Below are 25,219 nucleotides of genomic sequence, written 5' to 3'. Positions count from 1 at the left end.
GAGTCCCCAGGAAGGGCACTCTCCAGTGCCCCTTCTAAGGACTCCAAAAAGGGTGGGTAATCTGAACTGCCGTTTGGCCCGTAAGCACAAACAGTCAGAAACCGTCCCCCCACCCGTAGACGGAGGGAGGCTACCCTCTCGTTCACCAGGGTGAACCCCAACGTACAGGCGCCCAAATGGGGGGCAACAAGTATGCCCACTCCAGCCCGGCGCCTATCACTGTGGGCAACTCCAGAGTGGAAGTACGTCCAGCCCCTCTCAAGGAGACTGGTTCCAGAACCAGAGCCATGTGTCGAGGTGAGGCCGACTATTTCTAGCCGGAACCTCTCAGCCTCGCACACTAGCTCCGGTTCCTTCCCCACCAGAGAGGTGATGTTCCACGTCCCAAGAGCCAGCTTCTGCAGCCGAGGATCAGACCGCCAGGGTCCCCTCCCTCGGCTGCCGCCCATAGCACAATGCACCCGATCCCTTTGGCCCCTTGGACAGGTGGTGAGCCCATCGGAAGGGGGACCCACGTCTCCTCTTCGGGCTGAGCCCGGCCGGGCTCCGTGGGTAAAAGCCCAGCCACCAGGCGCTCGCCATCGTGCCCCACCTCCAGGCCTGGATCCAGAGTGGGGCCCCGGTGACCCGCGTCCGGGCGAGGGAAAACGAAGTCCAAAGTTTGTGTTCATCATAAGGGGTCTTCGAACTGCGCTTTGTCTGGTTCCTCACCTAGGACCTGTCTGCCTTGGGTGACCCTACCAGGGGCATAAAGCCCCAGACAGCATAGCTCCTAGGATCATTGGGACACTCAAACCCCTCCACCACAATAAGGTGGCAGCCCAAGGAGAGGCAAAACGGAAACAACAGAAACAGAAATTGTTTCTGTTGTTTTAAAAGGTTTATGTGAGTCTGCCTTTTCCCCATCGATACGTTTCCCGACCGCCCTGCACCTTAGGGGCTTAAAAAAAAAACGACGCGCACATTGCGCAAAACTCTGAAACAGGAGAAGCGGGACATAAATGGAGCGATGAGCTATGTGTGAATTATGGCATAAAAACAGAATCCGACGCTGAACAGTGAAAATCAACACATGATGTGAAACACATGACGATTAGGCAGCGCAGCAGGTGATGAGTGAAGATTACTGATGGTGAGCGTCAATAAATGATAAAATAAATCTAGCAACAGGAAAGAATCTAAAGTTGGCATAGCAATAAACCAAAAGAGGATAATACTAATCAAATGAAACTAAATGGAAATGAATGAAGAACAAACTGCAAAAATAAACTAAGAAACCAAAGTAAATACAGAGGAATAAATGGTATGGCAAGACATTTCGAGCAATACTTAATACTGTATGGCAAGAAGAAACGGACACTATTTCCAGCTAAAAGATAAAATAATATTGTTGAAGTGCCATTGGTTTAAGACCATATCTAGTACTGAGAAAAAATATATCTTACAGACCATAACAGTAAATAACTTATCACTTATTTATGTTTTTAATTAGATCTGTTATATTTATTTCTTCAATATTATTTTTCATGTCGGTGTTAATGTCATGAGGCTGATGACTCAATGACAATTTCAATTTCTACTCATTAGAATTTGATTAAGAACCAGATTTGTTCTTTGTAATTTCTGTCCAGTAAAACTATTAATCTATAAATCAATAGACAGGTCTATATAAAGATATAATCCATGTTTCTGGCTCATATTTGTATGGCATTCAAAGGACCTGGAACTTTTGTTTTTCCACTGAAAGCTCTGGTTTGCACAATAAATGCCATCTGGGTGAAGTTTTATGGATGATACTCTGATGTCCCATTCTCCTGAAGGCAGCACAGAGCTGCACCACCAGAAACTGACAAACACTGAAGAGAAGAAAAGCTATGATTTAATGTTTATGATGATTATCCATGTTTTAATGTTGCAAAGCTCAGTCATTATAGATAAAATAGATCAAAGTTTAAACTGGCATGTTGTACATTTTTTTTATCTGGTCATTTTGTATAATATTTAACAACTAGAAAATGGCAAAGAGTAATATTTTTTCCACTCTGACTGGCTGCTGTTAGGCCTACCAATTTTCAGTTGAATGTTCATTAAATTTTTCATAGACACCTGTGAAAATAATTTCTATTCCCATGGCTTTTTTGTTCTCTGGGAAATTATCTTGATGATAAATACAGAAACAAGCATAAAAATCAAAACATCTACAATAGTGATAGTAATATTAAAAATAAAATAATGGTCAGTGCAAAGTAGCCTACAAATTCTTTGTTGGGGGCGGTGAGGGACCTGGATAAAGGCTGGGGGGGCGCTGGCCCAAAAAAGGTTGAGAAACTGATTTAGTTGGTAATATTGCATGTTCTAAATTACTTGCAAAAACATTGACTGAAAGGAATCTTATTTAATGTTGAGGAATTTTTGCCTGTAAGACTAACCTTTAGGGCACAGACATTTTACATTTTGTTTTGAGTTGAAATGTACTGAAGTCTTATTTATGTTTGAGTTTTTAGCTTGTTAATTGAATTGTTAGAAGCAATTGTTAGCACTATTCAAAGACACTTTTTATTAAACTGTGGCAATTGCAACGGTATAGTTAATTTATATCATCACTATAAGTTTCAGGCTCAGGATATTTTTTTTTACTTTAAGCCCTGTATTTAACTACACCAGCTCTGTGTTGTGTTTGTTGTGTTTTTTAAAAATAAAATGTTAAACAAAAACAACTACAGTCTCAATCATCACAGCCCTCCAGCTCTACCAGCAACAGTCGAAAGAAAATCCCTTGATGAGTAACTGATTTTACTGACAGGCTGATTTAAATGACATGACAGGAAGGAAAGACAGCTGATCATGATTCTAACCTGTCGTAATTTCAGTATTTACATTGGGAAGCTAAACTTTAATATAGAGTGAAACAAGGTTTGGAACTGACCGATCTGCCCCATAAAGATGAAATATGAAATCCGATCAGACATACTCATGCACAACACTGTCACTAAAAACAACAATTTTCAATGTTGTTTTTTTTTTTTACAGGGAGCAACTCCCAAGGATGGACCCAGTGCTGGTTGCACAATAGTCACTGCATTGTTGTCCCTGGCAACTAACCGGTCAGTGCGTCAGAATGTGGCGATGACTGGGGAAGTGTCACTAACTGGCAAAATCCTGCCAGTAGGAGGAATCAAAGAGAAAACTATTGCTGTATGAAACACACACACACACACACACCCACACACACACACAGATAACTAGAACAGTCCATCATTTGGTCATGTGACACATTTCAGTTGCAAGCAAGACAATCAGTTAATCTTCAGGGTCTCCCCCAGTGTATTATAAGCCTGGCGGCCCGCCATGCTTTACTAGCCCCGCCGCCAGGCTAAGCGTTGCTTGTTTACGTTTCTAGGGGAAAAAAATAAATATATACACTCCTGATCAAAATCTTAAGACCAGTCAAAAAATTGCAAGAATTTGCATTTTGCACTATTGGATCTTAAGAAGGTTCTAAGTAGAGCGTCACAATGTTAAAGGAAAAAATCAGTGCAAGAGACAAGAACTTTTGAGCGGGGAATTTTCTGAAAACTGCAATTACACTCAAACATGATTTTTTTTCAGCTGATCAAAAGTTTAAGACCATAGTCTTTAAAAGCCAAAAGCTGTGCGAAAATCTGGATTCCATGTCATTTTCTGTCAAGTCTTTACACTGTTAAGGCCTCCTGATGGCAGAAGCAAAAAAGCTCACTGACTTTGAACATGGTAGGATTGTTGAGCTGCATAAGCAAGGCCTCTCACAACATGCCATCGCTGCTGAGGTTGGATGCAGTAAGACAGTCATTTTGCATTTTTTAAATGATCCTGAGGGTTATGGAACAAAAAAGTCAAGTGGTAGACCCAAAAAAAATGTCACCAGCTCTGAGCCACAGGATCCGATTGGCTGTCCGTCAAGACACGGGACGATCCTCTACCCAAATTAAGGCCATTACTGGTGCTGACTGCAGCCCAATAACCATCAGACGAGAGAAGGGCTTCAGAAACAAAAAACGTCTTCAAAGGCCACGTCTTCTTCAACGCCACAAAATTGCCCGTTTGGACTTTGCACCAAACATGGGACATTGAAAGGTGGAAGAAAGTTGTCTTCTCTGATGAGAAAAAATTTAACCTTGATGGTCCTGATGGCCGAGAGATGTCTGTCTCTCGGCTGGCCTGGGAACGCCTTGGGATTCCCCCGGAGGAGCTGGAAGAAGGAGTTTGGGGGGGGTTTCGGGTTTTTTTGAGCTATGGTCTTAAACTTTTGATCAGCTGAAAAAATAATGTTTGAGTGTGAATGCAGTTTTTAATAAATTCCCCGCTCAAAAGTTTTTGTCTCTTACGCTGATTTCTTCTTTTAACACTGTGAAGCTCTACTTAAGACCAGTTTTAAAAAACTGCAAGAATTTGCATTTTGCACTATTGGATCTTAAGAACGTTCTAAGATTTTGATCAGGAGTGTGTATATATATATATATATATATATTTTTTTTTTTTTCCGCACTGCAAGCGTCTCTTTTGCTCATTTCACTAGCAGAGCAGATATATTCCTAAAGGATAGGTTTATAGTTTATGCATTTAAACCCAACAGTGCGCGGACTAATCGCACAGCTGGCGCCTCTGCGCTTTGAATCGCGCACTGCCGCTGCTTTACCTCAGCGCGGATCGCGTGCGCCTCTTTTCACTCAAACTGGACACAGGCTGACCTATATGGATATTTACATCAACTTACTGTGAGGAATTATGATCCTTTGGAGAACTCTAGGTAAGAGTTTAAAACCCGCCGCGTTGGCTCTGGTTGCGTAGCTCAAAGTGAACCGCAGGAATAACTCATAGCGAATTCAGAAGTGCGTGTTGTGGAGTAGTGAGAATGATTTATCTTTGTAAACGAACAAAGATGCGGCGTTTACATCTCAACACGCTGCCTAGCGTGTGGCTCTGTGTCTGTCTTCCCTGTAAAGTTTGTCTGTGGTCCCGGTTGGCCGGAGAGTTTGTGGATAACGAGCAGCACTAACCACTATCATGCAGGTTCAGCCCAGTGAGGAGCTTTTGCGCTCTCCTTGGAGGGTCATGCATCACGCTGATTTCATATTATTTTTAGTATTATTTTTCCGGTTACACAATGCATCAAACCATATCAAATGCGTTGTCTACTTAGAGTTAATGTGTGCGGCCGCACGGAGATCTGATAAACTCGTCCCATAAACTCGACCAACCAAAATAGTTTCTGTGACGATTAAAAACTCAACAGACACAAAATGGAAGAGCTATTGAAGCCACATTAGCAGCATTGAATTAAATCTCCTGTTTGTTGCTCATCTCTGCGCAGTGCAGTGGATTACCTCATCATGCAGGGCGGGTCCAAGGCTGTGTGAGGCCTTGAGCAGAATCTGACTTGGGGGGGCGCCTCTTGCTGCTAAAAACATCAGCACCTCTAATAGCTTTTGTGTTAGATTTAGTGAAATATGGGAGAAGGGAGTAGTTTAATTGGCCAGCCTAAAAAGCAATAAGTTATAATCGCGGTTTGTATTTGTAAATTCAAAGATTAAACTCACAGCAACAGATTCTTGCTATGGTAATAAAACAATCTAACTATTAATATTGTTCTTTGAAGTTTTACAAAGTAAACTTGCCAGCTTCTTAAAATCTTGCATCTGAATGTTAAACAATTCAAAATCTTTTAATTTATGTTTGCCTAAACAATGGAATCAAATTTAAACAGCATTGATAATCTCAATAAACAAATATTACATTTATGCATCTGTGGTCTGTTTTAAAATATTAGTGTTTATGGGGCCCTTGAAGCCCTTGGGCGCCTGATGGAGCCACTGACTTAATTTGGATTAAACAGAAGTGCAAATTTGTTGTTTTTAGACTAGTTATGGGTTTAAATAGCATTTCACTGGAGATGTTTTCCCATAACGTATAATTACACAGTAATACTTTTACATTTCCTGTCAACTTAACATCTTTTAATACAAAAACACGGTGGACCACCTCAACGCCCCGACCACCGGGCTTAGCAAGTTTTCTGGAGGGAAACCCTGATCTGGTTACATTACCACAGTAGGGGTAATGTAGAACCTCATTGTAAAAAAAAAAAAGTCTAACGGCACTTTTAATTAGGTCAGTTTAGAGTTGCAGGCACCATGGAACATTCAGGCTCCAACGTACTTGATCTAGAGGTAAACAGTGGATGCTCAGTCACATGATTTTGGGACGTTGGTATTGCACACACCTTGACCAGACATGCCCCTTCCTGCTGGGGTCCTTCTACCTCCCCACATCCTCTAGTTTGCTTTTACAAAATGGTCACAGAGACAGCCACCTGTCTGCAGACAGCCTCCTCCATGGACAAGAATGTCCATATGCCAGTCTTATTGTTGAACTAATTATTTTGTGAAGAACCATAAACATGAGATTTGATGCCCCTAAACTGACAACCACATTGGACTGACAAAAGGCGCTTTTCCACTAAACCGCCTCTAACCGGTTTGGTCTCTGTCCGCCTCAGCCAGGCTTATTTTCCATAAGCAAATCTGGTGCTGCTCAGCCTGGCTGTTCTCAGATTGTCGTACCTACCTCAGGGGTAGAACTTGTAGCAACAAGCAGGGTACGGCAGACCATTAGATTAACAGCTGACCACATTCATTGATTGACTCGTGATTTACATCACTGACAACTCCAAAAGAACCTGTAATGTTTAGAATTTAACTCTTAGCTGTGGACTGCAGACATGATGTCTGCTCTCGGACAGCTGTACAGGAGAGTTTAATTATGATTTTATTAAGGAGCAGCAGCAGGAACACGTGTGGTTACTTTTGCAGCAGAATGACTGAATTAGCAGCACCACTAGCAACTTGTTTCTCTGAAATACGGATACTAATACAGAAGGGAGAAACAGTTTAGCTGTGGTCAGCTTTCTGATGGGGCTGCTGTTTTGCATCCATAGTGTGAATTTTATTTAATTAATAATAAAAAAAAAAAGTTTATGCATGGCTATTAGCTTACATCTTTTGACTGCATTGCCTAAATCTAAAAGGTTGTAATTATATTTTCCTACATAGCGAAATAACCAGCTGATTTGGGCCTTCATCATTATGTTTGGGCCAGCAATGAATTTCTGTAAGACAAAATTAAATATCTGGGCATATTTCAGTCCATCAGAACCAGAACCTTAAGGTTCTGCAATATTGAGTGTTGCTGCAAACATCAGCAGAGAATTGAACACAGCTTTTGCTGCTGCTCACAGTCTGCCCACAATACTGAGGAACAGACTGTATGATTGAAAATCTCACTATCTGGGGTGGGACCAAACCGCACATTAACCGGTTAGTGTGCAAATAGCCGGTGGAAAATGCCTAAAATAAGACCAACACATACCCTACAAAATAAAAGCCTTCATATTTTACACAGCAGGTAGTTACTGTTTTGGGTTTTATATGACTGGTATAACCCAACCACTGTTACACATGGGATTGTGGCCTTTTGAAATCAAGCTTGCTGAAATTTTCAAAATAAAAACCTCAGTATTCCTTACCTACTTTAGATAAGGAATCAGGCAGGCATTTTAACCTGAGAAAAGAGTACACTTGTGATTTTTAGACCTTTCCTTAGGTAGATAAGATCTGTGGATAAGATCAGCTTCACATGCAACTATTGGCCAATTGCATATCTCCCAAAATTAAGGAAATTGGAGCCGATAAATTGTTGCACCGTTACTTATTATCGTTTCTCATGTCTCGGCATAATACCATGATTATGGTATTTGCAGTAATGTTGTTTCCATCAGCTCTGACTATATGTTTCCCTGCCAGGCCCGCCGTGCTGGTGTAACCTGCATGATTATTCCAGCTGAGAACAGGAAGGACTTCTCCGACCTGCCAGACTACATCAGAGAAGGGCTGGAGGTCCACCTTGTGAACCACTACAGCCAGATCTACCCCATAGTCTTCCCATAGAGCATTTCAACGTGTAAAACTGCTCATGATTCTGGTATAAAATTGATATTTTTTAACCTTTAGTCCAGCTGTGGAGACATATGTCTAGGACCATCCCAAAGATCAAATGACCTTATGATCACAAGCATGCATCATGACTCAGAGGAGGAGCTGTGATATTTGATCAGGATGATGGCATTGGAAACAGCCAGGATCAAAGATGAGCTGGGACAGTGCAGTGATCACTGAGGAACTCGGGTCTGCTGCCGTGCAGCCTCTTTATCTACACTTCTGTGGATGGACACTTTCAGACATCGTTTAATGCAATATCAGACATGATCATATTTAAATAAAGTGTAAGAAAAAAACAAATCCAGTCATCCATCCATTTTCTTCCGCTTATCCGGGGTCGGGTCGCGGGGGCAGCAGCTTCAGAAGGGAGGCCCAGACTTCCCTCTTCCCAGCCACTTCTTCCAGCTCCTCCGGGGGAATCCCAAGGTGTTCCCAGGCCAGCCGAGAGACGTAATCCCTCCAGCGTGTCCTGGGTGTTCCCCGAGGCCTCCTCCCAGTGGGGCGTGCCCGGAACACCTCACCAGGGAGGTGTCCAGGAGGCATCCTGACCAGATGCCCGAGCCACCTCAACTGGCTCCTCTTGACATGAAGGAGCAGTGGCTCTGCTCCGAGTCCCTCCCGGATGACCGAGCTTCTCACCCTATCTCTAAGGGAGAGCACAGCCACCCTGCGGAGAAAACCCATTTCAGCCGCTTGTATCTGCAATCTCGTTCTTTGGGTCATGACCCAAAGCTCATGACCATAGATGAGGGTGGGAACGTAGATCGCAGAAAAAACTAAATACTAAAATGATTTCATTGTGTTCAGATTTTGGCAAGTTAAGTTTATTTGTGTAGCACATTTCAGCAATAAGTGTTTTACATTATGAAAACTACCTCATCAATTATGAAACGAGCAATGAACATTACATTTAATCAGATGTGAAATTGGTATAAAAAAATTAAAAATGAAGAACCAAGTGTGGCCAGACCCACCCTCTTTTATGTCAACTTATCCAAACACTATTTACTTTCAGCTTTTATATCAAAATGAAATGAATGGTTGAACAGACGCTGGATGGTGAACTTCAGCAAGACTTGATCAAAGGACGGATGATCAAGAGCAAGCTTGGTGGGAAAACAGGTTTTCCTATTTATCATGCAATAATAAATGGCATTTGGTTTTGGTTTTAATAATGAAGTAATGATCACAGTTTCTTCAGGTGAAATACACTGGGAATTGATCCAGTGGAATAGCTCTTTAACCAAACTTTTTAACTAGGATCAAAGATGAGCTGGGACAGTGCAGTGATCACTGAGGAACTCAGGTCTGCTGTCGTGCAGCCTCTTTATCTACACCTCTGTGGATGGACACTTTCAGACATTGTTAAATGCAATATCAGACATGATCATATTTAAATAAAGTGTAAGAAAAAACATCCATCCATTTTCTTCCTCTTATCCGGGGTCGGGTCGCAGGGGCAGCAGCTTCAGAAGGGAGGCCCAGACTTCCCTCTCCCCAGCCACTTCTTCCAGCTCCTCCGGGGGAATCCCAAGGCGTTGCCAGGCCAGCCGAGAAACATAGTCCCTCCAGCGTGTCCTGGGTCTTCCCCGAGGCCTCCTCCCGGTGGGACGTGCCCGGAACACCTCACAGGGGAGATGTCCAGGAGGCACCTCCCCGCTCCTAACAGCAGGATCTGCTTGGTGAACCTGTTTCTATCGACATTGAAATGAAACGGCTGAATGACACTAATGTATGCTCTCATTTATCATCAACAGCAGTTCTTTATTTTGTAAGAAAACATTGCAACAGCCAATGGGATATATTGTGATTGTGGTTCATGGATCACATGACAAAAATAAACTAGAAAACTGACGTGCTATGGGCAATTAGGCCTCCATGAATGTCTCAAGTGTTTCCAGGATCTATGCAGATTTCAACAAAGCTCCGATCTTAAGCTAAAGGAAATTGAAACATCAACTGAGAACTCCGTTTTCCTCTGGTTTAACCGACAGCCGGTAAAAGGAAGAGCGTCTTCTTTAGAGGCGTATACAACATATACCTAGATTTATTTACTCTGGTTTTTACTTAACCTGATGGAAATGTGCTAATGTAAGTAATCTGTAGCAAGACTTTATTAGGCACCATCTTTGTTACCAAATAAACAAGAGCATCTACTGGTGTAGGAGGTGTGATGCTGAGTGGAGTGGGGGAGGGGCAGACGCAGCAGCTTGCTCCTACTAGATGGGAGGATGCGCTGGAAGACGGGCTGGAAAGCCAGCCGGATAATGGGATTTAACATAACCGCATGAGCCGGGTCCGTCTGTTCCCCCCGTTCCTTCCCCCTTTCACACACCAGCTTCGGTGGCTGCTCCATTACCGCCTGCCGCTCCATACCGCGTCCCTGCAGTCGTTCAGCTTCTGCTCTGACTGGAGACAGGCGACGCCACCAGAGTCCTGTCGGGCCTGATCAGGTAAATCCAATGGGTCGCTGTGCAGAATCCGTTTCTCTCCCTCTTCAAGGTCCGCCGCTGTGAGCTGCTGCAGCCCGGACATATGTCTGGTTCTGCTGCAGTGTTGGATCTATGCGCATGCTGGTGCGCATAGATTTCACTCGGAACTCACTATGGTTCCGAGTGAAAAACACTTTAGACTTTCTGCCACCTTAGATTAACATTCATCACTTTATAGCCATATTATCATGTTAGAGGTATTGATCAACAGCAGTACTTTCACGTCCAACAGATACAAAGAAAACAGTACCTCGTTCTGTCAGTAGTTTCCTAGGAGACTTGTACGAGTATAATTCAAAATTTGAAAATGTAAAAAAAATATGTATGTACGTTTATTTTTTTCCCCATATTTTCATTTCAGAACGTGAAATTCACATAGAGTTGTTCCACATTGTGATTTAAAACCTTTATTTTTTGTCATGTTGATTATGGCCTAAAGATAACCTAAAATTCAGTGACTTAGAACATTTTTATATTATGAAAATATATAAAAATATTGGAAACTCATTTTGTTCAATTCAAAAATACTTTATTAATCCCAAAGGGAAATTAAATGTTGTAGCTCAGATGGCTGTTGGCAGGAAAGCTCTTCGGATCTCGCCCTATCTGTGAGATCTGAACACCCTAGCAGTCTGTACTGCACTGAATCTGAAGAAGATTCTGACTGAAGACACTCTGCCTTCCCACTGGAGTCTCATGAGGAGTCTCATGAAGTGTTGTCCATAATTTAAGAATTATTCTTTGCATCAGCATCTCCAGAGGTTCCACAGTCATCCCCACAACAGAACCAGAACAGAACAACAGAACTGATGCTGCTGCCCCAACAGATGATAGCAGAAGAGAAGATGTTCTCAACAACAGACTGATCTGCAGTGTCTTGCTGCAAACCTGGAAGGATCTTAGGTTCTTCAACAAGTTCAGTGTTAGGGACATATGGACCAATCAGAACTCTGATGTATGATGGAGCTTTATTATTTTTCAGAAGTTGTGTTCTAAACAAAAACAACTTCTAAACATTCTAAAGGCTGAAATTTAGTCATCTGGATTTTTATGTCTAAAAATCATGCCTGTGATTGGAAACATCATGATAAAGCTGAGTGTCCTAAGCATAAAAATAGAATTTTTTCTCATGTTGTTTGATGATTGATGATGGTGTAGTTTCAGTCAGTAGTACTGGTGGAACCACTGTGTCGGCACAGTGGTGCCGACACCACTGTGCCGACACAGTGGTGTTGGCACACCACACCTCACACCACCCTCACTGCAAAGCCAAAGATTGCGGTGAGCAAACAATATTGCATGAGTTCATTGAAAGTTTTGCAAAGATATATTTATGTCCAACTCTTAAGGTTGCAGCACAGAGTTTCACCATTGTGCTTGTCAGCTGGTATGAGTCCTAACCCTAAACCTGGTTGTGTGCTTCATGGCTTGGCATCTCTAGTTCGGTCTCATCTGTCTAAAGCATGTTGTGCCTTAAGAGTTTTGGTTCAGTCTGATGCAACATATACCTCACTTTGTTCTTATTCTGTTTGTCCTTTAACCCTGCCAAACAAGTTGCATTTGTTGTGTCAAGAATTTTAACCTTTGACCTGTTAACTGAGCTCAGTTAATGCAATATCAGACATGATCATATTTAAATAAAGTGTAAGAAAAAACATCCATCCATTTTCTTCCGCTTATCTGGGGTTGGGTCGTGGGGGCAGCAGCTTCAGAAGGAAGGCCCAGACTTCTGGGGAGAGGCCCCCAGAAGGACATCATATCCATCATATCTGAGGGATATCCCCAGACTCATTCCTACTTCCACTCAGGTAATTCCCTTCACATTCTTATCTTAAGTAAGTCCTGCTGGCTGCTGTTTGAGATCTTTTGTTGTTGGGAATAATTGTTCTCCCTGTTGAGTGATGTACCAGTGATGGAAATAGATGGATACGGCCTGCTAGCCAGACCAAAACAAGAGGGAACACATTTGCTTCACTGAGCTCATTGCTGATTTTTCTCTTCCATGGACTGTGTTAAAGCACACCTGGATATGATGTCCAATTGTTCCACAGCACCAGGCTGATACTTTCTCTCTTAAATCTAAAGCAGTGATAGTGTTTAGTTTTTAACTTGCCTTTTTTATGATTGCAGTCTTTTGGTTTTATGTGCAGAATATTTCCCTCATCTGTGATCAGTGCTCAGCAACACCTCAACTAAAATAGTAGGTGAATGATGATGGGAACATGTGTTCCAAACAATAAATGAGATAAAGCAATAAAGACCCGATGTGATGAGGCTGATGAATGCTCTGCTCTGCGCTCTTCCTCAGTCCTGCCTCTCAATGTTATGGCTGTGGGGTTTGTGCTTCTCTTGTCCCTCCTGCTCCTGTCCCCACGCCCGTCTCTGGGTGTGTCTTCTCCCTGTCCTGCTGGCTGCCGCTGCTACAGCCTCACTGTGGAGTGTGGCTCCACCGACCTGAGGGATATCCCCCGACTCATTCCTACTTCCACTCAGGTAATTCCCTTCTCTGCTTGCCACAGGTTGCTGTTTATTAGTAGTAATGGAAACACATTCACCATCATGTTTTATTATGCTCTGTTTCTGTTCTCAGACCATCTTCCTCCAGGACAATGTGATCAGTCAGATTCGTCGAGTGGACCTCACGCTGCTGAAGCACCTTCATTATCTGTATCTGCAGGTAACAAGCGGACAAACTTAACTCCACTGACATTCTTGCAGGTTAAACACTGGGACATTATCAGATTTCAGCAGTCATGTTTTTTGGAGGAAGCTGGGGTAACGAGAGAACCAGTGCACGCACAGGGAAACATGCAAACTTGGAATTCAATCTTGGGATATCAGGTTTAGTGGTATAAATCTGCACATGCTCCAGTATGCTAACCAATGGGTAGAATCAGTTAACACATGGGCCTGATTTGAAAATATGAAATATGTATACAAATATATTTTAGTTTATTTTCCTTTTCTATCCCTCCTGCAGAACAACACCATTTCAGGTGTGGAGCCTGGCTCTTTTCGGGACCAGAGCCAGCTGTTGGAGCTCGCCCTGAACGGAAACCGGATCCACTTGCTCACACCGAACATGCTTCAGGGGCTCGAACAGCTCCGCATACTGTACCTGTCAGGAAATGATATCACACGCCTGCTGGACTACACCTTCCAGGATTTACAGGTAAAACATATCGGAACACACTGAAGCTTTCATGAAGCTACATTTAAATGAATAAATTTGCACATCCTCTATTTCTCAGACAGTGAACAAAGATATGAAACCAAAGAGATTAGATCTGAGAAGTTGTACATATGCACTCTATTAAGATAATCAGTGAGAAACTGACAGTTTTATCTAAACTGTCCATGAGGAGACATGTGCTCATAGCTTGTCAGCAAGAGCAGTTTCCCTATAAAAGTGGCAGGTGTAATCTCCACATCTTGTAATCTCCACATCATTCTAAATTGAAAACGGCAGAACTACCTTAATCCTTCGTGGCATAGATTCAACAAGGTACTGGAAACATTCCTCAGAGAGTCTGATCCATATTGACATGATGGCATCACACAGTTGCTCCAGATTTGTCGGCTGCACATCCATGATGTGAATCTCTCGTTCCACCACAACCCAAAGATGCTCTATTGGATTGAGATCTGGTGACTATGGAGGCCATTGGTTTTTTGTCGTGTTCAAGAAACCAGTCTGAGACGATTCACGCTTTATGATATGGTGCGTTATCCTGCTGGAAGTATCCATCAGAAGGTGGTACACTGTGGTCATAAAGGGTGTCGAGAAAAGTCGAGCTCATCCCACTTCTCCATGCTGGAGATTTTAGTTTAATAGTAATAATAAATAAAATTACCTTAAAATTAATTACACAGGTGACATCAAGACCCAACAGTAGAGTCAGACGGTAATAAAATGAATCTGGTTGTGTGTGTTGTTATTGTGTCCTGCAAACTTTGCTTTAATTCTACTTTTTTCTATTTAATCATAAAAAATCAAAGTCAGGCAGAAAGAGAGTCATGAAACAGGAAGAGCTGGTTTTCTGAAGAAAAGGGGAAGTTTCTATCTTGCATCAGGCTAAAAATAGTTCAGACCATTCCTTATTTTAAAGCATTAAAGGTTTTTAAAGAATAAAATCTAAACATTTTGAGTAATTGGATAAAACCCAGAGTAAAATGCTTATAATAATGACTTATAATTATGCCAATAATTAATATCGGTTTAACCAGTGGTTGATGTTGGTTTGATTATAAGAATATTTACACTTACTCTTACACTTGTGGAAGTACTTAAAGGTGAAACAAGTAACTGTAATTTGGTATCAGATAATTACAATAATGGATTATTCTTGGTTTCTTGTCAGAAGTGTCTGTAATAACTCACATTATGATTGTAATAAGAGTAACTAATAAGTTGTGGTTATTATAACATTATAAATGAATGTTAAATCAAAAAGGTTATAAATGTGATTTTGACATTGAACTTGAAAAGGTGTAAAATGTTGTAACTGTAATTAAAGGTCACTGATGTTGTGTTGGAGGTAGATGGTAGGTGAAAGGTCAGGGGAACGGAGGAACTGATAGGAGAGCGGAGGTGACTAAGGCCTTATTGCTAAACTTCAACTTGCCTAAGAAAAGGTTGGGCAGGAAACAGAGGTAGGAGGAACTGTTGAGCAACTTGGGGACATTAAAACAGACATCAGGTCATGAGGTCTCCAAGGTGATGGATATGAGATCATCTGTCCAAGCAGTCAGCCAATGAGACAGGCACAGCAACAAAGCTAGCCAATGCTAACGCACCAAAAGGTGGATAAACCCTTTATAAGGTGGGTGCAAAAGAGCTTGGAGCCAAGACCGAGATGGACAAAGAACTCTGCAGCTGAAGAAGAGCCGGGGCCACAGAGCCGGAGACTGTTCTGCACATGGGGACCAACCCGTTAGCCCAGCAACATGTGGTTTCAAATTGCACTTCTCTCATCAGCTGGGTTTAGACCCCCAAAGACAAAGACCAAGGCAAAGATGAAGATAAAGATAAAGACAAAGACAAAGATAAAGACAAAGGCAAAGAACAAAGGCAAAGAGGAAGAACTGGTGTGTTCCTTCCGTGGGACCAGGAAGATCGTGAGACGAGGAGAAGGGAGCTACAGAGCTGCAAGACAGGAAGCTGAGGACCGCTACGCGCATGAGGAAGTCACCCTGATGCCCGAGACCTGCCGCTCTAAGTCAGTACTCTTCCTGTACTGGGAACCTCCTGCTGCTGCAACACCTTCTTCATCATCAGGCCAGTTCTGGGGTTCAAAATGCCAAACTCTGTCCGTCTCTCTCAAAGTTTCCCTCTTTTAGTTCTCAGTGTCAGCATTAGGGAAAGATAGGCTAGATTATTGATTTTACTTATTTGATTATTTCTGCTACTGAATTAAGCTGTACTGACCCTTGCAAAATTGCCTTACTAATAAAATAATTAGCATTAAGAAAATCTAAAAGATGTTGTGGACATTCAATTAATGAGTCACCTTAAAGTTCTTTGATGGTTGTGAAATAGCTATGAAGTTTGATTCTGGGAGGAAAAAGTAGAAAATGTTTTATAGGTTGCTTTTAGCCAAAATTAAAACAACACCCTTGGGACTCGCACGAGTCACTAAAACCAACCTGGTTCAGTAACAAGTGCAAGTTGTAATAAAGAGAAAGAGCGACCGTTAACAGGTGTGCTCTGTGAAGCTAGCTGGTTGCAGGCTGCTCAATCTGGCTAATTCACAGGGTGAAGAAGGTGGAACATCTGGAGGGGGAGGTCGTTAGAAACCAGGCTAGTCTTTCTCGATGCCAGCTTAAACAGAGTTTACTCAGTTCTGAACAGGGTAAAATCCCATCAGATTTAGAAAACTCAAATTACCCGTTAGATGGAGAGCTGGCTGCACATCTCCCTCCTCTGAGAAGGGGAAGTAGAGAGAGAGAGAAGGGGAGGGAGGTGTTGTGCAACAACAAGGGATGGACATGGTCAGCAACAATACTCAGGTAGGCTGTGGCGTTGACACGATGCTCAATTGGTACTAATGGACCCAAAGTGTGCCAGGAAAATATCCTCCACACCATTGTATCACCGGCAGCCTGAACCGTTGATACAAGGCAGGATGGATTCATGCTTTCATGTTGTTGACACCAAATTCCAACGTTTTTCCAATCTTCTGGAGTTCAATGTTGGTGAGCCTGTGTGAATTGTAGCCTCAGTTTCCTGTTCTTAACTCACAGGAGTAGCACCCATTGTGGTCTTCTGCTGCTGTAAACCCTAGAGATGGTTGTGCATGAAAATCCCAGTAGATCAGCAGTTTCTGAAATACTCAGACCAGCCCGTCTGACACCAACAACCATGCCACGTTCAAAGTCACCTTTCTTCTCCATTCTGAAGCTCGGTTTGAACTGCAGCAGTTAGTCTTGGCCCTGTCTACATGCCCAAATGCATGGAGTTGCTCCCAATCACTAATGTGCAGTTGGACAGCTGTGTCTAATAATGTGGCCGGTGAGTGTACAAGGAATGATGAAAGTATTAGAACAAATACCAGAGGTTCAAGCTGCAGTGTGTGAGCATGTGTGTGTGTAGTTTTTCTGGATCAGGTGAAGCTGTTCAGAAACATCAGTATGTGATGACACACCATCCAAAACCAGCTCATGCAAAAAGGAGTATGGAAAATGGTTTAGTTTGTTGAAGCAAACTAAACCATCTGAAATTATTCCATAATGATTATGCTTAAGCAGTACTTTCTGCTCATGTTGGTGATTTAAAGTCTGCATTTATCCCCAGCGTCTGCAGGAGCTCCACTTGCAGCAGAACAGCGTAGAGATGATAGCAGACAAGGCTCTGTTTGGTTTGACTTCTCTGGCTCTGCTGGACCTGAGCAGGAATAACCTCCACACCATTGGTCCTACATCCCTGCAGCCGTTGGTTAGCCTGCAGGTACTGCGGATTACAGGTGAGACTAGATTTTTTTTTTTTATAACTTCAGACACACAGGGATGAAATGAACATCGAACACACTTAGAGAATACTTTGTGTAGAAAAATAGACCAGAATCATATCTGAACAAGTTAGACTCTCCACACAAACAGGCTTGTTGAAGTTGTCATCAGAAAAAAAGGCTTTACCACAAACATTTGAAAATTAAAACAAGATCTGAGAAAGAATTCTAAAAAGAAACATTGATCCAATGAGGTGAATAAAGAATCGGGGTGAAAGGTTCACATCGTCTTGTCCTCATTAGCAGACAGGCAGCTGAAATCTGAACCAGCTGTAGATGTTGAACAAGAGACTATTCAATCTCACAAAACAGGGAGTTGCAGTAGTCCAGTTTAGCAGTAATAAAAAATGACTAACCCTTCCAAGGACATTATGAGAAAGATAATTCTTGACTTTACTAATAATTCTAGATAATTCTAGACTGGACTGGACTTCAATATTCTTAATTACTTGAGTAGCTGCTGATATCTAGTGTGAAGTTCATATCAGTGGCCCTTCCAGAAATACTTAAATGAGAAATATGTTGACAAACAAATCACTTCATGGTGAAATTGTGTGTTTTTGATATTTTAATGACACAGAAATTATTACAAAAAAAGAAAATCAGCTCCACTGATCAGCTCCCCAGTGGCCTTGGGGCCCTAAGCGGCTGCTTAGTTTGCTTTGCCTTGGGCCAGCCCTGGTCAGAAGTGTTTCCTATGCAGTACGCTGGTAGTTCAAGAAGAGTTGTCTATCATAAACTCTGGCATGGCATACCAGCACAAGAGTTTAAAGTAAGGCAATCTAGTTACTTTATAGAAGAGACAGTTCTTTAATTTTTGGAACTATAGAGCTAATTAAGAATTCCTATAGTTCACTACTGTCTTTGTCTCTGCGTTGCTTTGTTGTAGATAACCCCTGGCGCTGTGATTGTGCTCTCCACTGGCTGAGGAGGTGGATTGATGAAGATGGTCAGCGTCTGCTCAGCTCTGCCGAACGCCGGCTGGTCTGCAATGAGCCACCACGTCTTTCCCACCTCAGCCTCGTGGAAGTCCCACTCAACAGCCTGGTGTGTATCCCTCCAGTAGTTCAGCTGGAACCAAGAAGGTTAGCAGTCCATCTGGGGGAGAGCCTCAGGGTGTCCTGCCATGCCTCCGGCTATCCTCGGCCACAAGTAAGCATCCCACAGCAGCTTTGTCAACATTTGAATAAGTTTTTCAGCAGGAATGTGTATTAGAGATTCATTTCCATCTAAACCTATTAATAAATAGATATATAGGAATATAAGGAATATATTATAGTTACAAACTTCATAACAGGTATGACTTACTTTCAGACTTTTAGAAAGAGATTTTAATACCTTCTCACTGTTTGGAAATTATTTGTTCCATCAGTCTGGAAAGGTTCAGGAAAGTGAAGGTGGAGGCTGGAGGTGGAGAGCTGCAGCAGAATGAAAAAATTAACTTCTGAATGTCTCATTCTTATTTCAGGCCAAATCAAGATCTGGAATGTTCTCAAAGACCCAGTTGTGGCAGAATGTATTGATAAGATGGCCCATTAAGAAATTGTTAGAATATTAACTTTCTCTGCATTTGATGTTTCTTAAAATTAACTTTTAATCATATCACACTGATATAATTTGACAACATACAGTTAAAAACTAATTTGCATTGACTAATAAAGTAATATTTAAGCACACAACTGTTATCTTTAAGTTCTATTTATGTGGCCATCTGGAGTCTAAAGGACCATATAAATAATTCCTGTGGGCTGGAATTGTCAGACTCTTGGTTAAAAAAAATGCACAAATCACACAACAATCATGTGTTGCTTCTTTTGCTAGAAGCAACACATGTGTGTTATGATGAGTATTTATTTTCAGCAAGGGCACTCAAAGCCTCTACATGTTTGCAGGTGACTTGGAAGAAAGCATCTCAAAGTCAAGTGGTGGATTCCCCTCTGGGTCTGGTTCATGATCTGGGTGCTGGAGGAGGGGAAGGGTCAGAGGAGCCATCTGAAGGCAGAGTCAGCCTCCAGAAGACCGCCGGAGAGTACTTTGACCCTGACACTGGCAGTGGCATGCTGTTCCTCAGTAATGTGACTGTGGCCCACGCAGGTTTTTATGAATGTGAGGCCTGGAATGCAGGAGGTGTAGCCAGGGTGACTTTTCAGCTCGCTATCAACTCATCCACTTCTTCCTCAATCTGGGCTTCATGGTCTCAGGTTTCCTCAGCGTACTCTCCAGCTTGGCCCCGGCTGAGGAACCACAGCCCGGTTTTGGGTTCTGATGTGAGCCGGGAGCCACTATACGCTCTGGGTAGCATGGCCTTCAGTGCTCTGGGAGCTGCCACTCAGACTGCCATCGCTGTGGGTATCTCCCTGCTGGCTTTGACTGCTCTGCTGCTAGTAGCCATGATCTACAGCCGACATCACCAGCGGGACAAGGACGCCGACGGTGCTGAAAAGGTGCATATTGTTTATTCTATGACATATCCAGCAGCTCGCAGGATGCTGCTTGAGCAGCTGTAACTGTGGTAAATAAATTTAGTAGATGTTTGGAAGCAATATATAACAAAATAAGAGCTAATCTGCTCTTAATTAGAACAACAAACTTTCCTAACAGAACAGGAATATGAAGTCATTTTAACTGCATCACTAAATGTCTTTATTTTAAAAATAGTTAGTTTCCTCTCTCTTCATTATCTAATTCCTCATACTCCCTATAAAGTGGGCAATAGCCAAATAAATCAATATCGTTTCAATTCAGTTCATGAACTATTATACAAAATAAAAATATTGTGTTAAAGTTTAATATTTCTTGTTAGTCATCACAGAAATTGAAACAGTTATTTAATAGAAGAATTACACACAATAAAATATTTGAAGCTTCTATTTTTTTTCTGTTATAACAGAAAAATATGGCTTACATGTAAAAAAAAAAACACTCAAAATTCAGTGTCTCAGAAAATTAGAATATCACATTAAATTAGACCAATCAAAATATGTGTTTTAAGCATAAATGTCAGGTTTCTGAAAAATATGCACATCTCTATGCATCAATACTTGAGTGGGCTCCTCTTTCATGAATTACTGCATCAACGTGCTGTGATAATCAAATTCAAAAATACTTTATTGATCCAAAAGGGACATTAAATATTGCTGTAAATCATGTTTATGATTTTGCTCTTATGCAGAGCATGGCTCTTACATGTTAATTCAAATTCATCAAAGAGTTATGGTGATGGCTGGGAACAAGAAGGGTCTCCTGCAGCAGTTTGTATTACAGCAAGTTTGAAGAAACCTCTGACTGAAGACACTGTTAATCTAAGACAGTCTCATGAAGAGAATGATCAGTGTTGTCCATAATTTTCTTGATTTTTTTGAAAATCCTTTTTTGCATCATCATCTCCAGAGGTTCCACAGTTGTCCCCAGACCAGAACCAGCCTTCTGTATTAGGTTGTTGAGCCTTTTTAGGTCCCTGGTTCTGATGATACTGCCCCAACAGATGACGGCAGAAAAGACGATGCTCTCAACAACAGACTGATAGAAGATTTGCATCATCTTGCTACAAACCTTGAAGGATCTTATCTTCTTCAACATGTCCGGAGTGCTCTGATCCTCCTTATAGACACTTCACTGCAGTACAGTCTGTTGTCCAGATGAACACTGAGGTATTTACATTCCTCAACCAGCTCCAATTTTTCCCCCAAGATGGAAATAGGGCTTTACCTTTGACCCTGTTCCTCCTGAAATCTGCAATCATCTCCTTTAAACAAAGGACTGTTTATTTAAGATGAGATGATTTTTCCACACCATGACACAAAGCGGTCCACCAAATCTCTGTACTCTACTTCTTATCCATCTCTGATACAACAGACAACTGCAGTCATCTGAGTATTTCTGGAGATGAGAGAAGTCTGAGTTAAAGTGCCCTTTGGTGCTCCTGTGCTACTGATCACCTGGTTAGACACACAGTCCTTCAGTCTCACAAACTGTAGTCTGTTTGTCAGGTAGTCATAGATCTATGATGATGAGAGCAGGCTGCTGACTGCTCTCATCACTGACTGCTGTTTTGTCTTCTGAACTGACAAAACAGTTCAGACTGAATTGTGAAGAAACTGAAGAAATCAAAGAACATGATCCTCTCAGTGCTGCCTGCTTTGTCCATATGACAGTGGATTTATGAAGCTTCCTGAAGTGCTGACGCAGCGCTTCTTGAAGCAGTGCTTGGCCCTCTCTGGACTGCCAACAGGAGTCTTTCCAGGACCTTCGTGGTGTGGAATGACAAAGACGCGGTCAACCTGTAACAATGCTTAGGTGTAATGAAAGCCTATATTGCTTTGATAGCTGACTTTAGGTCATCTTCCTTGTTGCGTCTTGTCCACATTCCAGAGATTTTCTGTGGGGTTAAAACTCAGGAAGTTTGCTGGCCAATCAAGAACAGGAACACCTGTTTATGGAAGGAACTTTTGGTACTTTGACATCAGCATCTCCATACATCTTGTCAGCAGAAGATAGCACGATGAGCAGTAGAATGTTCTAGTAGACAGCTGCACTGACTCTAGACTTCAGAAACCCAATGGACCAGAACCAGCAGATGACATGACACCCAAACTACTCACTGGAAACTCCACTCTGGCCTTCCAGCAGCATAGATTATATTCCTCTCCGCTCTTCTTCAAGACTCTAGAACCCTGATTTACACATGAAATTCAGAATTGATTTTCATTTGGAAACAGGACTCTGAATCATTGAGCATCAGCCCAGTTCCTCTGACCTTGTCTCTGGTTTAGGAGTGGCTATTCGTTGGTGTGTGGCTCTACTGGAATGGATTTCACTCGACAATCTCCCAGAGGCTGTAGTTTTCCCTGTTGCTGCTGCATCTTTTTCTATCATACTGCTTCCTTCCACTCAATTTTCTGATAATGTGCTTGGATATATATAACTCAGAACAACCAGGTTCTTCAGCAATGAAGAACCTGGTTCTTCATTGCGTCTCACCACCTTGTGAAGGTGTCCATGCACTGCTGTCCAGTCAGCAGTGCTCCCCATGGTTGTAGCTGACTGAGCCAAAGTGAGAAACCAATTAAAGGGCAAGAAAAGCTTAGGTATTTGTAGTCACTTAGCTGACTAGGTTGAGCTTCTAATGTTTCACTAGTTACATTTTTAAGAGATACTGAATTTGTTTTTGTTATCTGTAAGCCATAATTATCAATCTTTCAATAAATAAAGGCTTGAAATGTGTCAATCTTCCTTTATAAATCTCTTAACTGTTATTCAGCTTGTTTGCTTTATAAGTTGTAGGATAACTTTTTGCTATAGTAACTAAAACAGTTCACTCTGTCTATAGTGGATAAAATATGGAATGTAACATTAATGTTACTACCAAGCAGTATTTTAGGCTGAAAAAATATTTGTAGAAATATCTTAGACATTTCAACAGACATGCTTATATGAATTAACCTGATAAATGTATACAACAGGCTATTTGAAAAGTGTGAACCTCTCAAGTTTTCCATTATTTCTGTATCCCAAAAGTGATCAAGGTGAATTTTAACCAGCAGGAGGAGAGCATCCTGTACGTGAATGACTACTCTGACGGCCCCACCACCTTTGCCCAGCTAGAAGAGTACCGCGATGAGCAAGGCCATGAAATGTATGTACTGAACAGAGCCAAGCCTGTGCTTCCCCCTGCTCTGCCCACAGCAGTCTCCACTACCAATCTGGACTGCCACGCACCATCTGACACATCCAGCCAAACCCTGTCCATTGGGCCAGGCAAAACTACAAATCCCACTGTCCCTCAGAACAAACAGGAGCAGCAAGAGATTGACATTCGAACCATGAGACGCATCGCAGGGGAAGGAGGGGAAGCAGAGCCTATTATCACATCAGAGGCTGAAGGGTTGTTTCTCAACCACAGTGGGGTGTTTATGGAATCTCAGATAGCTTATGAGATCCACTGCTAAAGGACTGCAGACAGACAGAACTGAAAAACCTTTGAAAAACCTCGTGGTTTCATTTAGCGATGAACGATAAAGGCTCCCCCTGCTGACGCGTTCTGGAACACCAGACTCACCCAGGACTGACTTGAACAATCCTGAACGAGATAAAGCTCACAACCTGAAAACAGTTCAGACGTAAACCACATCTGATGGACCTGTATGATGAGTGCTCTGATAGTCTATTGGGTTACCTGCTACTAAATACTGGTTTTGGAGGGGAGCTCTGGGGCTGGCCTCATCTTTATGAGACCATGACATCAGAAGACCTACACTATTAGTGTGGAAAGAAACTGGTGAAAAGTTGACCACGCTATAAAGTTTTTCCCGTTAAGTTCTAGGGAAAGCTTGTGTGGTTGGATAACATGTTCATCGATGTACAGGAATTTTGTTGAGCCACTAGAAGGATGTACAGTTAGATCAGGTGGACAAAACTAGAGTTTTGTAGATATAGATAAAATATTTGAAATCTGATTCAAATATCTGATCTCTTGCTGCTATCATCATTATAACTTGATGTTACATTCTGGGTAATAAAAAAACAGGGTTTTTCCATTCTTTCCTCCCCCAACATTTACACATGTGGACAAAATTGTTGGTACCCCTCACTTTATGAAAGAAAAACCCACAGTGGTCACAGAAATAACTTGAATCTGACAAAGGTGATAAAAAATAATTCTATGAAAATAAATGAAAGCGACACATTGCTTTTCAAACATGCTTTAACAATTATGTAAAAAAATAAACTCATGAAACAGGCCTAGACACCAATGATGGTACACTTAACTTAATATTTTGTTGCACGACCTTTCAAGGAAATCACTGCAATCAAACGATTCCTACAACTGTCGATGAGACTTCTGCACCTCTAAGCAGGTATTTTGGCCACTCCTCATGAGCAAACTGCTCCAGTTGTCTCAGATTTGAAGCCTTTTCCAGATGTCATGTTTCAGCTCTTTCCAATGATGCTCAGTCGGATTCAGGTAAGGGTTCATAGAAGGTCTCTTTAGAACAATCCAAGAACAATCCATGGATGTTAAATATCTGAGTAATATGTGCAACTGTAGTCATCAAGCTGCTTGGAGATGGTCTTATAAAATGTACCTTTATTGTGCTTGTCTATAATTTTCTTTCTAATCTCCTGAGACAACTCTTTCCTTTGCTTTTGCTGGTCCATGTTGAGTGTGATACACACCATGTCACCAAACAGCAGAGTGACTACCTGTAGCTCTATATATAGGCCCGTTGATTACAAGAATGTAATCAAGTGGATACACCATCATTTAACATGTCCCTTTATTTGATCACATTATCATCATTTTTGTCCAGGGCTGTTTCATGAGTTAATTTTTTAACTTAATTCTGTTGAAGCATCATTTATTTATTTTCATAGAATTTTTATTCATTATCACCTTTGTCAGATTCAAGTTATTTCTGTGACCATTGTGGGTTTTTCGTTCATTAACCGAGGGGCATCAAAATTTTGTCCATGTGTGTAGGTCCATCTTGAATCAATGACAACTTGGATTTTAATCGGTGTGGGCCTCTGCAACAGAGGTAGACTGAATAATGGATGGTCTAGAACATGTAGATTTCAGTAATTTTTGGATAAACCAAAAGCTATGTTTCGAAACTTTGTTCAAAATGTGCCATTTGTGCTTTAGAACATGAAAGAAAGAACTTTGTAAATAAAGGTCTAAAGATGA

The 25,219-nt window shown here is 41.8% G+C and overlaps 2 protein-coding genes across 7 annotated transcripts in view; both read left to right on the top strand.

The window, feature by feature from the left end:
* The window catches only part of lonp1 (lon peptidase 1, mitochondrial), a 36,332-nt gene extending 27,999 nt beyond the window's left edge, over positions 1-8,333 (top strand). For both annotated transcript variants that reach the window (XM_008408181.3, XM_008408180.3), the window contains exons 20-21: positions 3,031-3,195; positions 7,839-8,333. In XM_008408181.3, the coding sequence (XP_008406403.2) occupies positions 3,031-3,195; positions 7,839-7,982 (309 nt within the window). In that variant the 3' untranslated portion in view covers positions 7,983-8,333. The remainder of the gene's footprint in view (positions 1-3,030; positions 3,196-7,838) is intronic.
* Positions 8,334-8,578: 245 nt separating this feature from the next.
* Positions 8,579-25,219, top strand: LOC103464216 (leucine-rich repeat-containing protein 24-like). 5 transcript variants are annotated; one of them, XM_008408176.3, is made up of 9 exons: positions 8,582-10,486; positions 12,676-12,725; positions 12,834-13,018; positions 13,116-13,202; positions 13,506-13,697; positions 17,319-17,487; positions 18,422-18,684; positions 19,425-19,976; positions 23,073-25,219. In XM_008408176.3, the coding sequence occupies exons 3-9, from the start codon at positions 12,851-12,853 to the stop codon at positions 23,478-23,480; spliced, it is 1,839 nt and encodes a 612-aa protein (XP_008406398.1). In that variant the 5' UTR covers positions 8,582-10,486; positions 12,676-12,725; positions 12,834-12,850; the 3' UTR covers positions 23,481-25,219. The 5 variants fall into 5 exon arrangements, with proteins under 5 accessions (XP_008406400.1, XP_008406401.1, XP_008406398.1 ...); XM_008408175.3 differs by having other exon boundaries at positions 8,582-12,333; XM_008408178.3 differs by having other exon boundaries at positions 8,579-12,725; positions 23,076-25,219.

Source organism: Poecilia reticulata, chromosome 4 (assembly GCF_904066995.2).
Source record: "Poecilia reticulata chromosome 4, P_reticulata-male-v2, whole genome shotgun sequence".
Lineage (NCBI taxonomy): Eukaryota > Metazoa > Chordata > Actinopteri > Cyprinodontiformes > Poeciliidae > Poecilia > Poecilia reticulata.
The sequence above is the reverse complement of the archived record's forward strand: the minus strand, read 5'-3'. Positions and strand labels throughout refer to the sequence as shown.